The sequence below is a fragment of the Citrus clementina genome, unplaced genomic scaffold (genome assembly GCF_000493195.1).
Source record: "Citrus clementina cultivar Clemenules unplaced genomic scaffold, Citrus_clementina_v1.0 scaffold_7, whole genome shotgun sequence".
Taxonomy (NCBI): Eukaryota; Viridiplantae; Streptophyta; class Magnoliopsida; order Sapindales; family Rutaceae; genus Citrus; species Citrus x clementina.
In genome coordinates, this window is record NW_006262075.1 from 20435016 (window position 1) to 20451567 (window position 16552).

General features: G+C 35.2%; 2 protein-coding genes across 2 annotated transcripts in view; both read left to right on the forward strand.

Moving 5' to 3' along the window:
- Positions 1-2428, forward strand: part of LOC112097044 (putative disease resistance protein RGA3) — a 3122-nt gene extending 694 nt beyond the window's left edge. The window contains exons 2-3 of the mRNA XM_024181299.1: positions 6-2302; positions 2423-2428. Coding sequence (XP_024037067.1) covers positions 6-2302; positions 2423-2428 — 2303 coding nt within the window. The remainder of the gene's footprint in view (positions 1-5; positions 2303-2422) is intronic.
- Positions 2429-2430: 2 nt separating this feature from the next.
- LOC112096836 lies at positions 2431-3744 on the forward strand. The gene is made up of 6 exons (XM_024180876.1): positions 2431-2488; positions 2571-2632; positions 2840-2900; positions 2998-3104; positions 3231-3342; positions 3449-3744. The coding sequence occupies exons 2-6, from the start codon at positions 2623-2625 to the stop codon at positions 3519-3521; spliced, it is 363 nt and encodes a 120-aa protein (XP_024036644.1). The 5' UTR covers positions 2431-2488; positions 2571-2622; the 3' UTR covers positions 3522-3744.
- Positions 3745-16552: the final 12808 nt, after the last annotated feature.

A 16552-nucleotide genomic window follows, 5' to 3' on the forward strand; every position in this document is an offset into this window, starting at 1 on the left:
TGTAGGGATGGGTGGTATTGGCAAGACAACTCTTGCTCAATTTGCTTACAATGATAATGATGTGATGAATAGTTTCGAGATAAGAATGTGGGTGTGTGTATCAGACCCTTTTGATGAGTTTCGGGTTGCAAGAGCTATCATTGAAGCTTTAGAAGGTTCTGCCTCTAATTTAGGGGAACTGCAATCACTTCTGCAACGTATACAAACATCTATTGCGGGAAAAAAGTTTCTTCTCGTCTTGGATGATATGTGGACAGATGATTACAGTAAATGGGAACCATTCAACAATTGCCTGATGAATGGACTTCGTGGAAGTAAAATTTTGGTCACCACTCGCAAGAAAACAGTTGCTCAAATGATGGAGTCAACTGATGTTTTCTCCATTAAGGAATTGTCTAAACAAGAATGTTGGTCGTTATTTAAACGATTTGCCTTTTTCGGTAGACATCCTTCAGAGTGTGAACAATTAGAAGAAATTGGTAGAAAAATTGTTAGCAGGTGTAAAGGCTTGCCACTTGCTGCCAAAACTATCGGGAGTCTCTTGCGCTTTAAGAAAACTAGAGAAGAGTGGCAAAGTATATTAGATAGTGAGATGTGGAAGTTGAAAGAGTTTGAAAAAGGTCTTTTAGCCCCTTTGCTATTAAGTTATAATGATTTGCCGATCATGGTAAAACGATGTTTCTCTTATTGTGCTGTCTTTCCAAAAGACTACAATATAGAGAAAGATGAGCTGATTAAAGTATGGATGGCTCAAGGTTATATTGGACCAAAAGAAAATGAAGAAATGGAGATAATTGGTCAGGAGTATTTTGATTACTTAGCCACAAGATCTTTCTTCCAAGAATTTGAGAAAGATGAAGAAGGTTTTGTTATAAGATGTAAAATGCATGATATAGTACATGATTTTGCGCAATTTCTCACTAAAAACGAGTGTCTTGCAGTAGAAGTTGATGGTGATGAAGAACCATTGATGTTGAGAAGAACCTCTAAGGAGAAACTTTATCATTTAATGTTGATGATTAACCTCTTTTCTACATTTCCTGTTTCCATACGCTATGCCAAAAAGTTGCGTAGCCTTTTTCTTGTCGCTAACGGCTCATTTAAAGTCCTTTCACCAGTTCTACCAGGCTTATTTGATCAATTGACATTTTTGAGGACATTAAAAATAACTGGTGAGAGTGCCGGGGTTGAAAAGTCAATCCGTGAAATTCCAAAAGAAATAGAAAAGTTGAAGCATTTAAGATTCCTGAAATTGTCTCAGGTAGATTTAGAAGAATTGCCAGAGACATGTTGTGAGTTAGTTAATCTGCAAACCTTAGATATCGAGGCATGTGGCAGCTTGAAAAGGTTACCTCAAGGAATTGGCAAGTTGGTCAATCTTAGGCATTTGATGATATCCCATAACGTTTATTTGGATTACATGCCAAAAGGGATTGAGAGGTTAACTTGTCTTAGGACATTAAGGGAGCTTGTTGTGAGTCGTAAAGGGTGTAATCTTGGAGGTCTGAGACACTTGAATCACCTTCGAGGGTCTTTTAGAATCCGAGGTCTGGGGAATGTGACCCATGTCGATGAGGCTAAAAATTCAGAGCTTGACAAAAAGAAGAATTTGGTATGTTTGGAATTATGGTTTGATAGGGAAGAAGAGGAAGCAACAGATGAAAATGAAGCAGCAAAGCATGAAGCAACTAGTGAAGCCTTACGACCAAATCCAAATATAGAGGTATTAAAGATATTTCAGTATAAAGGCAAGACTGTGTTCCCCAGTTGGATAATGTCATTATGCAAGCTGAAGGTGTTATTTCTCTCATTCTGTATTAAGTGTGAGATTATGCCTCCTTTGGGGAAATTGCCATCTCTTGAAGTACTCTCTATATGGAATATGAATAGTGTGAAAACAGTGGGTGATGAATTTTTGGGAATAGGAGGTGATAATGGCACATCTGCAACTTCATCAGTTAATGTTGCCTTTCGTAAATTAAAAGAACTCGCATTTTGGGGTCTTTATGAATGGGAAGAGTGGGATTTTGGAGAAGAAGATAATATTACAGTCATGCCGCAATTAAATTCTTTGAAAATAGAGAATTGTAGCAAATTGAAGTCGCTGCCGGACCAACTCCTTCGGAGCACCACACTGGAGAACTTGGAGATTAAGAAGTGTCCTATTGTAAAAGAAAGTTTCAGAAGGTACACAAGAGAGGATTGGTCAAAGATGTTTCACATCCCTAACATACTGATTGATGATAGATATGTAAGGAGGCCCTTGAATTCAAAAACAGCAGCAATTACCAGTGACACACAGGTATCCTGTTCTCTTATTGAATTACACATGTTACTCTTCATGTCTTATTGAATTACACATGTTACTATTTCATCACTTTATTTTATTGATTAGTCTCTAAGATATTGTCTGTGTTTGCAGTTGTGAAAAATGGAGAGCCATCTGTTCTCTACAAGCTTCAGCTGGGAGAGATCATCACCACCATTGGTTAGTTTATATACACACATGAGAACTCTGTTTACTCAAATATTATTCTGCTCCTGACATTCATTCCAAAACACAATGCTAGGGATGAGTTGCATAGGATTCTAAACTATTACCATTAGAAGAAGCAATTGCAAATGGCTGCAGGTACTTTCTTTCTTCTCCAGCTTCTTTTTGTTATCAAATATTTTATCTGGTCAAGAAAATGCAATGATTGTTAAATTCTGATCAGAGCTATGTTTTTTGTTATCAAATGTTACACAACTGACCTGCCACGTCAGCTTCATACTTCATCATCCACCAAATAAACCAGTTTGATCAGTTTTTGAATTTAACTAGATTTCAATTTTGCAGGGCAAATTCCACTCTCTCCACAGCTGCTACAATTCTCAGTTACCTCACCAAGGTCCCTCTTGTAAGTGTTACATGGCCCTTCATTCTTTCAATAATATTTACTTTCCCATATAAAGTTAAATTTGAGCGAAACTCATTGATGATCTTCATTAAAATAGGTTCACTCCCACAAGAAAGGGGGAAAAAAGATGGATTCAAATTAAACTTCACGTGCCTTCGGTCGCAAGAATGTTGCCTTTGTTCATCCAGATCGCGACCATGTTGGGTGAGTTGCACAGAATGTTGAACGAGTAATCAATTGCCACGGCTGCTGAATGCTTTATCAGAATACTTCATCTTCAAGATCCGAAATTGAAGATCTACTTATATTGTCATTACAAAATTTCTGCAGGTATAAGCAGAAGTTTCCACTGTAAAGACAAAGTGTTTCAAAATACACTCTTCACAAGCAAAGCAGCTGCAATTACCATCACTCCCAGATACAACATCCTCTGTACTCAAAGGTCGAATCTTTTGCAACTAATCTGTCTTAAATTCAGTTCATAGAATTTTTCAGTAATGCTCTTTCTTTAGTTTCAGAAAATTAATATTTGTTTAATCCTTTTCCAGGTTTTCCTTAAAGAACATACGTGTCATTTGCAGTTTCAATTACTTAAAGTTGTTGAGTCTTCGTTTAGAATAGGACTTTAATCTTCTTTTATAATAGAACTCCTTTTTTGAGTCATCCTTCTTTTCCGATACTTTTTGTTATTCTTGTTGCAAAAGTTGTATTATATATTTGTCTTCTATTTAGTCCAACAACTTGAATGAGAATTATCATAATTCAGTCCAACTGCTTTTCTATTTACTTTATGGTATCAGAGCAGCGCATTCCTCTTCCCCGTTAGTTTTTTTTTTTTTTTTTCCCCTTTCTTCCTCAAACAGTGACTATGGCCACTACAGACGAAATTCCAACCACTCCAGTACACTCCATTGCTCTCAACCCCAACAACTTTCATCTCATTACGATCAATATTTCTGCACAGGCTCCTCTCAAACTCACCTCCACCAACTACCTCTCATGGAAGCTTCAATTTGAAACTCTCTTCATCGGCTATGATCTCCTTGGATACATTGATGGCTCAAAACCTTGTCCGCCAAAAACACTCACTGCAAACAACTCTACAGTACCAAATCCAGCCTACAATGTCTGGGTTCGACAAGATCAACTAATCCTTAATGCCCTCATCGGTTCTCTGTCTCCTACAATTATCTCCTTCATTGCCAGAGCCACCACATCTCGTGCAGCATGGACTATTCTTTCCAACACATATGCTAAACCTTCTCGAGGCCGCATCAAGCAAGTAAAGAACCGTCTCAAAAATCACACCAAAGGTACCATGAATATCACAGATTTTCTTCACTCTATTAAAGCCTGTGCAGATGAACTTGCCACACTGGGATCCCCAATGGATGAGGAAGATCTTACAGAAAGGATTTTAGATGGACTGGAAGATGACTACAAATAACTTATTCGTGCTGTTCAAGCACGTGACACATCTATTACCTTCGATGAGCTTCATGAGAAACTTCTGTCTTTTGAAGCATCCCTTCAAGCAAACAAAAAGACTGATGTCCATTTTCCTATCACTGCCAATCCAACCAATCGAACAAATACCACTTGGCGCCCACAAAAGTTCAACCCCAACTGGCGACCGCAATCTCAACATCCTACTGGTAACACAGGCTGGCGCCCGTCGTCTACCAATCCTGGCCGACCACTCGTGCCTACCCACTCAGGTACTCCACCACACAACAACCGTCCTCCATCTCGTCCATATCTAGGCTTTTGTCAGATCTGTAGCATCCAAGGGCACTCAGCCAGGCGATGTCCATCATTTCAGCTTGTACCAATTCAGCAATCCAACACAGGATCTTCACTACCAAACACTTCGGCAATACCCTGGCAGCCACAGGCGCATTATGCTGCTAACAATGCCTTGAACCATCCAACTTGGTTACTTGACAGTGGAGCGTCACACCATATCACAACAGACTTGAGCAACTTATCCCTTCATGCACCTTATACTGGCTCTGACGATGTTATGATTGGCGATGGCACTGGTCTTTCCATCACCCACACTGGTTCTATCTCTCTTCCAACTTCCACTACTACCTTTACTCTGAATGATGTCCTTTGTGTACCAACCATGAAAAAGAATTTAATTTCTATATCTCAGTTTTGTTCTACTAATAATGCATCAATTGAATTTTATCCATGTTTTTTTCATGTGAAGGACCTTCGCACAGGGGCAATCCTTCTGAAGGGCAGCACTAAGGATGGAGTGTATGAATGGCCGACTAATAACTCTATGTCTTCTCCAATTCTCGCATTCTCCAATGTCAAAACCACTTCTTCAAATTGGCATCATCGATTAGGTCATCCTGCTTCTCCTATTTTGAAACACATTCTTTCTAGTTATCACTTAGATTTTTCTTCTCCTATGTCAAAAGAATTCTCATGTAATGCATGTCTTTGCAATAAAAGTCATAAGTTGTCTTTTTCTACTTCATCTCTTACATCTACGCGACCTCTTGAAATTGTTTTCTCTGATGTATGGACTTCACCTATTTTATCACAAGATGGTTTCAAATACTATGTCATTTTCGTTGATCACTTTACCAAATACATATGGTTTTACCCACTCAAGCGAAAATCTGAAGTTCATGAAATTTTTAAGCGTTACAAAGTCATTGTGGAAAATTATTTTCAACTCAAAATAATCACCCTGTATTCAGATAATGGGGGAGAATATGTGGGCCTCAAAGATTACCTCTCTCTAAATGGCATATCTCACTTAACCACTCCACCTCATACACCTGAACATAATGGCTATTCAGAAAGACGACATCGCCATATTGTTGAAACCGGTCTCGCTTTACTCTCTCATGCTTCCCTTCCAGTTACTTTTTGGTCCCATGCCTTTGCTACTGCTGTTTATTTAATTAATAGGATGCCAACCACAACGCTCAATCTATCATCTCCCTATGAATTAATTTTCCATAAAATGCCAAATTATGCTAAACTAAAGATTTTCGGATGTTTATGTTATCCTTGGCTTCGTCCATATACATCTCATAAACTTGATCAAAGGTCCAAACCCTGTGTTTTTATTGGATACTCATTCTCTCAAAGTGCCTACTTGTGTTTTGAACCATCTACTTCCAAAATATTTGTTTCTCGTCATGTTAAGTTTGTAGAGTCAGTTTTCCCATACACCTCTCTTCATGATCATCTACCTCGCCCTACCTCCACCACCATAGATACTTGGCTTCCCCCAATGCTCCTTGTCTCATTACCTTCTCCAATTCAGCCGCCTTCTACTACTCCACCTGAAGAGCGCCCACAAGAACTGCCTGCTGTTGAAGACATTTCACTTTCCTTTGAGATACCAACACATCAAATAGAAACAGAGCAACACTCACCACCCATCCAACAATCACCAAATCCTACCCATCAACCCACCGAAACACAAAATACCACCCAACATCCCATGACTACTCGGGCCAAGAATAATATTCGTAAACCAATTCAAAAACTCAACCTTCACACCCACTTATCATCCCCACCTAATCTTGAACCTACTTCCATGACTCATGCCCTCAAAGATCATAACTGGCGTCGAGCTATGTCTGAAGAATATGATGCTCTTGTTCGTAATGGGACATGGGAGCTAGTTCCTCTTGATGGTATCACTAATCTTGTTGGTTGTAAATGGATCTTTCGCATTAAAAGACACTCTGATGGCTCTCTTGACCGGTTTAAAGCTCGCCTTGTGGCCAAAGGATTTCATCAACGACCCGGTGTGGATTACCATGAGACTTTTAGCCCGGTTGTTAAACCTACCACAGTGAGACTTGTACTTAGCATTGCAGTAAGCAATGGTTGGTCTCTTCGCCAACTCGACATCAACAACGCCTTTCTTCAAAGTCGACTCTCAGAACATGTATACATGGCTCAACCACCAGGATTTGTTGATTCTGATCGTCCAACATATGTCTGTAAACTTCATAAGGCTATCTATGGTCTCAAACAGGCTACACGGGCTTGGTATTATGAACTACGCCAATTTCTTGTGCATTCGGGTTTCATGAATTCTCACTCTGATACTTCTCTTTTTGTTCTCAACACTGGCAGACATGTTTTGTTTTTACTGGTGTACGTTGATGATATCATTGTTACTGGTAATAGTGATGACCTTGTTTCTCAATTTGTTGGCTGCCTGGCTCAACGCTTCTCCCTGAAAGATCTTGGCTCTCTTTCTTATTTTCTTGGCGTTGAGGTTGTTCCACATCGGCGAGGCATATTGCTCTCTCAAAGAAGATATATCCAAGACTTGCTAAAAAGAACTCATATAGTAGATGCTACACCCGTCCTTACCCCATTACCAACAAATTCTTCCTCACTCACCATCACCTCAGGCACTCCTCTTTCAGATCCTTCTCAATTTCGTGCTGTAGTTGGGAGCTTGCAATATCTCTCTCTCACTCGTCCTGATATCTCTTTTGCTGTCAATAAGATGGCTCAATTTATGCATCAGCCTACTGATGAGCATTGGGTACTTGTTAAAAGAATTCGAGCTCGGTATGTGGCACATTGGATAAAGGTCTTCTTCTCCATCGTGAGTCTCCTTTATCTCTTCATGGGTTCTCTGATGCTCTTCATGCGTTCTCAGATGCTGACTGGGCCGGCAATAAAGATGATTACTCTTCCACTAGTGCATACCTTGTCTATCTTGGGCGGAATCTTATTTCTTGGAGTTCTAAAAAGCAACAAACTGTTGCTCGTTCTTCTACAGAAGCGGAATATCGTTCAGTTGCTGCTACTGCTGCTGAACTTCGGTGGGTATGTTCACTGCTTGCTGAACTTGGTGTGACTTTGCAATCTTCTCCAGTTGTCTATTGTGATAACATTGGTGCTACTCAGTTAAGCTCCAATCCTGTGTTTCATTCTCGAATGAAACATGTAGTAGTGGATTACCATTTTATCCGTGAACAGGTTCAATCTGGTTTACTTCGTGTGGCTCATGTTTCTTCTGCCGACCAACTTGCTGATCTCCTCACCAAACCTTTGCCACGTTCTCAGTTCCTACTGCTAAGAGACAAGATTGGCCTCTTTACCCGTGGCCTATCTTGAGGGGGCATAAAGAACATACGTGTCATTTGCAGTTTCAATTACTTAAAGTTGTTGAGTCTTCGTTTAGAATAGGACTTTAATCTTCTTTTATAATAGAACTCCTTTTTTGAGTCATCCTTCTTTTCCGATACTTTTTGTTATTCTTGTTGCAAAAGTTGTATTATATATTTGTCTTCTATTTAGTCCAACAACTTGAATGAGAATTATCATAATTCAGTCCAACTGCTTTTCTATTTACTTTATTCCTGCCATACGCAGAAATTTTCGCCATGATCCCGGTTTCATCGAATGTCGGATCACAACAAGCGTGGCTTGGTTTTCCTGAGTAATTGATATCAGATGTAGATATATCAAGTGTGCACAAGGTAACATGCTGTGGAAAAACTTAGTTAGTAAACTCGTTGAATTGCATAGGATGCTACCCCTTTTTCATTGAGGCGACCAATATTCTTTCCGTAGTTTAAAATGTAAGGTCATCGAATGATGATTCTTTGGCAATTAAGTACATAGTTCTAATTTTCCAGAAGAGTAAAGCCAGCAGGAGAGCGCACGGGAGAGGATTCAAATGGTGTATCTCATACACTAAATATCTAGTAGGTTAGCAAAATTCTTCATCTTTTTATTTGTTAATGTTCGATGGAAAGCCAGCGCATCGTCACAGCAATGTCTAATTTCTGATGTTGTTTTTCTTGATTAGCAGAAACTGGTTATGCAGAGAACTCAAAATCCTGTTACCAGAGGAATGATTATAGTTGAGGCCCCTTCCTTCTTATCACTATAAAGTCAAATAGATGGAATTAATAAAATTCATAACAGAAATATTCCTTTTAATTAATTTTATGTTTGCTTGAGGGTTGTTGGTGCTAGTTAGTGGAATGTGTTCGATTATGTGGCTTCTGTAACTTGGAATCCCTCTATTATAAAGCAGAGATATTTCATTTTTTATTCATACGACATTCATTATTGGCATAAGGGGGCATTATTATTTTTCATTTTTCCGACTTCTATCGGTACTAATCTACTTGTTAGACAGACACCGGAAGTGTACAAATGGGTTTCCAATACCAATAAAAGAATTAAAAAAAAAAACTAAGGAGTAATGGTATATAAATTAGAGTTTAAAATTTGGAGAAGATAATAAGGTAAAGTTTTTGGGATGAAAATCTAAAACACGAGTATATAATTTAAATTTAAAAAAAAAAGTTAAGCTGTTACAGGCCCAATTCAGACAAAATTTGGTAATAATTCAAAAGAGTGGTAGTACTGGTACCCTGAAAAATCCTTATTAAACCCTTCTCTTATAATTACAAGTTTATCCCTGTCTAAATTTACAATAATAGACAAAAGAAAAATAATTTTTTTCAAATTAGTTTTCTCCTAAACTGTGATTCTGTGAAACCAATATTCAACTTAATAATTTACTATTTATTTTGATAATATTTGGTTGACATTCCTCCTTTATCAAGCCACAGCGTATTTCTTTAAATCTTGATAAAAAAATTTATTCTTTTGTTATTTTTATTTAAGATCAAACATTAAAATATCAATAACCAATGTTGGGTGGTGTTATAAGAAATTCTAATGAAAATATTACGGCAATAGCTGTTATAAGTTTTAGTAGAGATATTGATTATTTGAAAGATGAAGCTATTAGATTTGGAGCTCAAGTTGTGCAAGATATTTTTGGGTTGGGGCGGGGGGGGGGGGTGTTGGGCTGTAAGCCCAGGGTACTTTTAGAATCAACCTAAGTGGATTTAGTAAGAATTTTGTTATGGATGATTTACTGGGGTATGTTGACTAAAAGGGCTCTATGAGGACTTTTAAGGGGTGCCTATAGGTCTACTCAATAAAAAAAATTTAGTTTATAAAATAAAATTTCTTTGGGCTTCAAAGGCATGGTCCAAAAGAACCAATGATTTTTTAGAGACACTATTGGCACCCCTCAAAAGTTTTTATACAACTGCACTACGATGTATTTACACATTTAACCTTGATTGAAATTACAAAAATTCTATTTCAATAAAAAAAAAAAAAACTATAAGAACTCTTTACACCCCTATATTATTAAGAAATGAATTATTTTTCAAAAAAAAAATAATTTGAGCCATAAAACAATGAACCTAAGCAAAGGAGGCATAAATATATTTTTCCCTTACACACAGAACTAGGAATCAAAGGGGTACTTAATACTTTCATTAAGGAAGAGTATAGGGTTATTAGTAATGGTGACTTATTCTTAGGGATGGCAAAATCTGGGTCCGGGTCCAGGTTTAGCCTTTTCGGTTTCGGATCCATATGATAATTTTGAATATCGGATCCAGATATAAACCCGAATTTTTTAGCTGCGGGTCCGATCCGGGTTGAGCCGAGAAAAATCTGGATTTTCCGGATTGCGGGTTTTTAACCCGGATATATGTATTGAAGGCCTGAAATTTAAAAAAAAAAATCAAGCATGCGACTTTCAACTCTTTGGCAGTTGCAGAATCAAATAGAACAAAGTTATGGAATCTTGCGAAGATAGTGGGGGATGAGGAAGATGAGAAATTAAATAAATCAAAAAGAAAGCCACACGATTCCATGAACCCAAAAAAAAGCCACACGATTCCATGAACCCAAAAGAAAGCCACATGATTCCATGAACCCAAATCTCAGTATAAATCTAATTTTAACACATAAGGAAGAAACTAAAACTTGTAGAGCAGTGCGGCCACAGTGGTGATGTTGTGATGCTGATGATTGATGGATGATGATGAACCGGGCGGCGATGTTGTGTTGTTGATGATTGGTGGATGATGATGAATCGGGGCGATGATGATTTTGAATTTATTTACTGAATTTTGGGGAATGAACATAAGGAAATGGCAGTTGCGAATTGGAAAACATGTAGGGTTTGTTTTGTTTCTCATTTTTCTACTTTTATATTTATAAATACCAATTTAAAAAATATATTAAATAATATTTAAAACAAAATAATTTGGGTCCGGGTTCCGGAAATCCAGATTCAGATGAACCCGGAATCGGACCCAGATAAATCTGGGTTTAAGAAAATAAATCTGGATCCGCATAAAATATACATCCGGTGCGGGTTCAACCCGGACTGAATAATCTGGGTTTATCTGGGTCCGGGCCGAGTGCGGGTTATCTTGCCATCCCTACTTATTCTTTAAAGTTTGTTGACTGGTTATGGAAAATTTGTTTATTGAATGCTATATGTAGCTTAATGTTACTGCTGGCCATGAGACTTTTTTAAGAATTATTTTAGAGTTCAATGAGAAAGAAGAGGATGGAGTAATTTGAGGAATTAAAACAAGTGTAATTAGTGAGAGAGTAATTTTAGTACTTTCATTAATGGGTGCATTTAGAATAGGGGTTTTATGAGATTATTAGAGGGTTGCTTATAGCTCCACTCTTCGATTTTTTTTCATAGAATGGAGGTCCAAGTCCAATGGCTCATGTATTAATGTTTCTTGCTCTCTTCATAATCTCTTTGTCGTTCAAATACCAAAGGTGTCTTTATGGAGTTACAAAGCAGCATGTTTTTGGATGAATTAAAGCTCAAATACCCTGAGATGAGGGCACAATTCCTCATCCATGGTTAAAAAGTTTGATGATAGTTGGTGTTTCAAAGGGCTTTAGCATAGCATATTATTGAAATCTACTTGAACTAAAATGACAGAGGGGATAGTAACACAAGGACCAACTAGTTGCTAATTGTTAAAGCCCAAGTGAACAAGTAGTCGATTCGCTCTCATGATTGTTTGTTTTTGTTTTCCTCTATTAAATTTTATATTTTTAGGACTAACGAATCCTTTATTACGAGGGTATTGGATTGGTAAATTATAATTAATTACATTAAGCTTATGGATTTAATCACAATGATGATAAGGTGGATTACAAGTCATGTACTTCCTCGAATTTGTTGCAACCAATATTTGGCAGATGACATGTACATTAACTTATTAAGAAATAGATATGATTTTTTTTTGGATATTCTGAAATTATATATAAATGTAACTCAACTTGTTCAAGTGGACATATATAAACTAAATTAACTTTGATGATGCAAGTACCAAACAAGAAAATCAACCAAAAGAAACAAAGCAAAAATTATAAACAAGAGTATATATTGATGCGGAAAATTTGGAAGATAGTAACTTGGGAGTCTAAAAGTGATTGAATTTTAATTAAAGTGTAAGAACTTAATTACTAATGTATTTATTAGTGGCCAAGTTTTGCCTAATCCTTGGCAGGAAACGTGGAGATGAGATGACACCCAATACCCCAACAATTAGGCCACTAGTAATAAATTAATTAATTAGTTAATCACTATTCCTAGAAGTTTTCCAAAGTAACCGAAAGAAACAAACAGCTCCCATTTACCGAAGCTTAATGAATATTTAATCACTAATTAATTAGATTTGTTATGGTTTAGGGTATAGTTATTTACAGTCCCAAAATTTTTTATCTTATTATATACTATTAAAAAGCATCGAAATATTTTTTTATAATACAAAAATTTACATTTTTTTCTCTTTTTATGTGAAAAAGCCTGCATTATTGATCACAACTGAGGGAATCATTGACTCTAATAAAGAACTAGAAGCAAATCTTTGCAGCATTTATGTTCAAGATTTTGTTAAATTTTTTAATGAGAGCAGAAAATTAAATGATCTAATATTTTATCCATGATGGAATCTGATATGACCTAAAAATGAGGAATTGAAAGGGAAATCTTAAATATTAAATCATTGCTTATTTTATTTGCTTAGTCAATTTGATTAGGAGACAAATGGATGGAAGATGTCGAGTAATTTGAAAGAGTCTATTGGGCTTAAAAACATGATTTTGAAATGAATCTATTTTGTTCTTTTTTTCTTGTCTGTTTTTATATTGTTTATTTTCTCAAATGTTATTTAAATTAATGAGGATGATTATTTGATTTCAGCACCTGGTCCTAGGGTTTATGAGAAGGAGCCGCAGACACCCAACTTCCGGACGGATTTATCAATGGGCAAGCCTTGAAATATAAAATTTACAATGTCAAAGTAATTCCACGTACCAATCAATTAGGCCAACGGGCTTCAAGGCCATTGGAAACGAATTTGTACCTGAGCCAGGGGCAGAGACAGCATAATGATTCACTGGGGTTATTCAACAATAACATAAAAAATTTTTAAAAAGTAATAAAAATATAAATTTAAAAGATTTATAGTATTTCAGCATATGTTGAAAATACGAGTTTTCATACATTGATACATTGTATTATAATTTCATTATCAATGTTATTAAATAAAAATTTTTCTATATAAACAACCAAAATAAGTAGATGTTTAGGAATTTTTTATGGGCGTTGGATTAGTAGTGGAATTAGAAAAATAAGATTAATAAAAAAATTATTAATGAGTTTGTGGGCCGACTAAAAATTAAATTAATATTAATATTTATGGGTTTGATTTTAGTTTGCAAAGCCCATCTTTTTTTATTTGAATTTAAAAAGTTAGAGTGTGCGAATTTAAGTATAACTATGCATTGTAGGCTTGACTATAAATTAGTGGAGGCTTTAGAAAAAATTATTGAGAATTTTAAGAAAACTAAATTAATTATTAAAAAAAAAATTTCCAATGGGTATTGTCCTAAGGTGAATCCACCCCTGCCATGAGCTATGGTAGAGCATAAACATCTCTTAAATATTAGTAGTGATAAATATATTCTAATATAGATACATAAATTAGACTGTTTTATGAAAGGATTAATTTATGTTAATTAATTTCAGTTAATTTTGAATTGTAAATATCTATAGCCTTCTTATTATAATATCAGTATTAAAAGAAAATAGTATCAATCAAACATTATATCCACAATCACTTTGGGTAATAAATACGTAACATTAAATAATCTAGTATTATATATATAACCAACTATAGAAACTATTGCTATATCAAAACCAAGTGATTGTGGTCCTTGAATTTTTTTTTTTTTAAATAACTTTTTTAAGCATGCAACACTAGAACTTCCTAATAGGTCATCGATCTTAACTATTCTCGTCAAAGTACGCTTAATTGCAGAGTTTTGACGGAATCTGATACATTAATACTGGTATTGACAGCACCCGATTGTGGTCCCTAATTGAAAAAGAAAAAGAGAGTAGGGGAAAAAAAGAACTTCATGCATGTTGAGCATGCACAAAAACAATATACCAACTCTATCATATCAATCAACAAAAAACTCTAAATAAATATCTCTTTCAAATTTAATTAAACACGATAATGTCTACTTGAGGATGTTACATATTCTTAGACTCTTTTCTATTTTGAAACTAAATATAAAATGGGAAAAAAAATGTAGGGTCATTATGCACGTATCAATAAGGAATCTGACACATGGTTTAACCAAAAAAAAAAATTAAAATCGTCAATTTTTGAATAAATGTTCCAAACTAGTTATCATGTAATATCATTCATCTCTTATTAAAAATGGAATCCTAAAGAAAAAAATAATAATGTTAATAATGAGACATCACATATCAATAAAGAGCCGACACGTGGATTAACTTGAAAATTATATTTTAAATTATTAATTTTTTAATAATTACTGTTCAAATTAAACTAGTTATCATGTAATATCATTCGTCTCCCATGAAAAAGAGAAATAATAATTATGATGGTGAGACATGAAGGTGACAATGACTATGAGTTGTTGGCTTTTCTTCTTTTCCTCATTTCAGTTTTTATTTTCACACCACAAGACCTTTCACAATAATTTGCGTGTACAAAAAAGAAACAAGTGCCAAATGTGAGGGACCAAAATTTTTTTGGCTCGTTTTTTATTTTGTCCAAAAGCTTTCATTTGCAAGGACCATTATATTTTTATATGATTTCCAAAGGACACAAGAGTTTCCACGGCCAATGAATAGGAAAATTATTATAATCATTAATAAGTATATATTATCAGAAAAAGGACACCAGCACACATGTCATTTGGTAAAATGACTATAGAGACCCTTATATTTTCACAAATAATCATACATACTTCTTTTTGGAAACATCAACTCTCTTTCAAAATAAATGAATACATGGTATAACATTATTTGCTTATTATATACTAATATGGTACTTTCGACATACTTTAGAATTTTTCCTAAAAATAGTTTTTATGATCATTTATAAGCACAAAATTAGATCTATATACCTTAAAAAGAGGTATGAGCAGCCATATTTTAAAATAATGGAGTCTCAATCTCTCTAACCATTCCCGTAAACTAAGGAGTGTTGGTGTCTTTTCCCTCTATTTAATTAATTTTGTAGTCTTGGAAGTTAGTTATTTATGTCAAATAAAGATAAGTAAATAATATATCAGACTTCTTTTTTCAATAATAATAATAAAAATAATGAAGTCTTTATAGTGATTTTCATGGTGGCCATACCTAAATACCAATTTTTAAAATACGTAATTAAGAAGAAATTAATTAAGCTAATTCTTTTTATTTTTAATAAGCCATTAAGAAATCAATTTCAAGAGTACTGATCTGATTTAGAATTTTGGACTTTATTAATTAAGCTAATGTTTTTTTTTATGTTTAATAGCATAATAACATTACACTAATGGATCACGTTTAAAGAGTGGTCTAGCCAGCGCTGGGGGCTTGGTGAGGGATTGCTCTCTGGAAAGTGGCAGTTTGGCTTTGGCATGAACATTGGATTTGGATCGGTGACTACTGCAAAACTTTGGGGTCTCTTTCAAGGGCTTAATATTGCTTGGGACCGTGGCATTCGTTATTTAATTGCAGAGGTGGATAGCCAATGTGTCTTCCAACTTATTTCTTCTACTAGCTTGATGTTTAATGCACATTTTTCTCTTATAACTGCCATCAAGGAACTGATGAACAGACAATGACTCATTACCATAAATCATATATATCGGGAAGCCAATTTTGCTGCAGATTCCATGGCGAAATTTGTTGGTTCCTTACCCCTTGGTCTTCATGTTTTTGAAAGCCCCCCTAAGGACTTAGTTATTGGTTATGTAATGATATATACAGGACCTCTATTCCCCATTCTATTTTAGCCTAGTTTTTACTAGGCTCCAATGTATCAAAAAAAAAAAAAGTTATAAGTGCATTTTTTTTTTAACAAAGTCCAAGACTCTAAAGTGGATAATTTCTACCGGTTTGCGATCTCTTTATATTATTCTTTAAATATTTTATTTCTTTGAAATGTCAATCGTTTTGGCACTTTTAAATATTTTATACGAATTTTAATTATCTTTTCATAACTTTGATATGAGCTGATTCCAAAATTTTTAGCTTTTAATCAATTAATACTCACATGAGAACCATCTAATAACCAAAGGCTGAATAGATACATGCAATGCACACATTCTCCAGTGGAGGTACCACATAGGGACCAGGTAGCTACGCAAGTTAAATCTAATTTTGCCTTAAATTATTTTTAAATTTCAATCATATTTTGTATTTGCCTCCAATAAAATTTTCAATTTACCCCATAAGTTTTGAATAAAATACAAAAAAAATAGGACAG

Excerpts from the sequence above, each read along its gene's own strand:
- LOC112096836 (XM_024180876.1), top strand. Across the intron at positions 2,901-2,997 it reads ACCTCACCAAGGTCCCTCTT|GTTCACTCCCACAAGAAAGG; the intron begins GTAAGTGTTACA and ends TCATTAAAATAG. Across the intron at positions 3,343-3,448 it reads AACATCCTCTGTACTCAAAG|GTTTTCCTTAAAGAACATAC; the intron begins GTCGAATCTTTT and ends ATCCTTTTCCAG.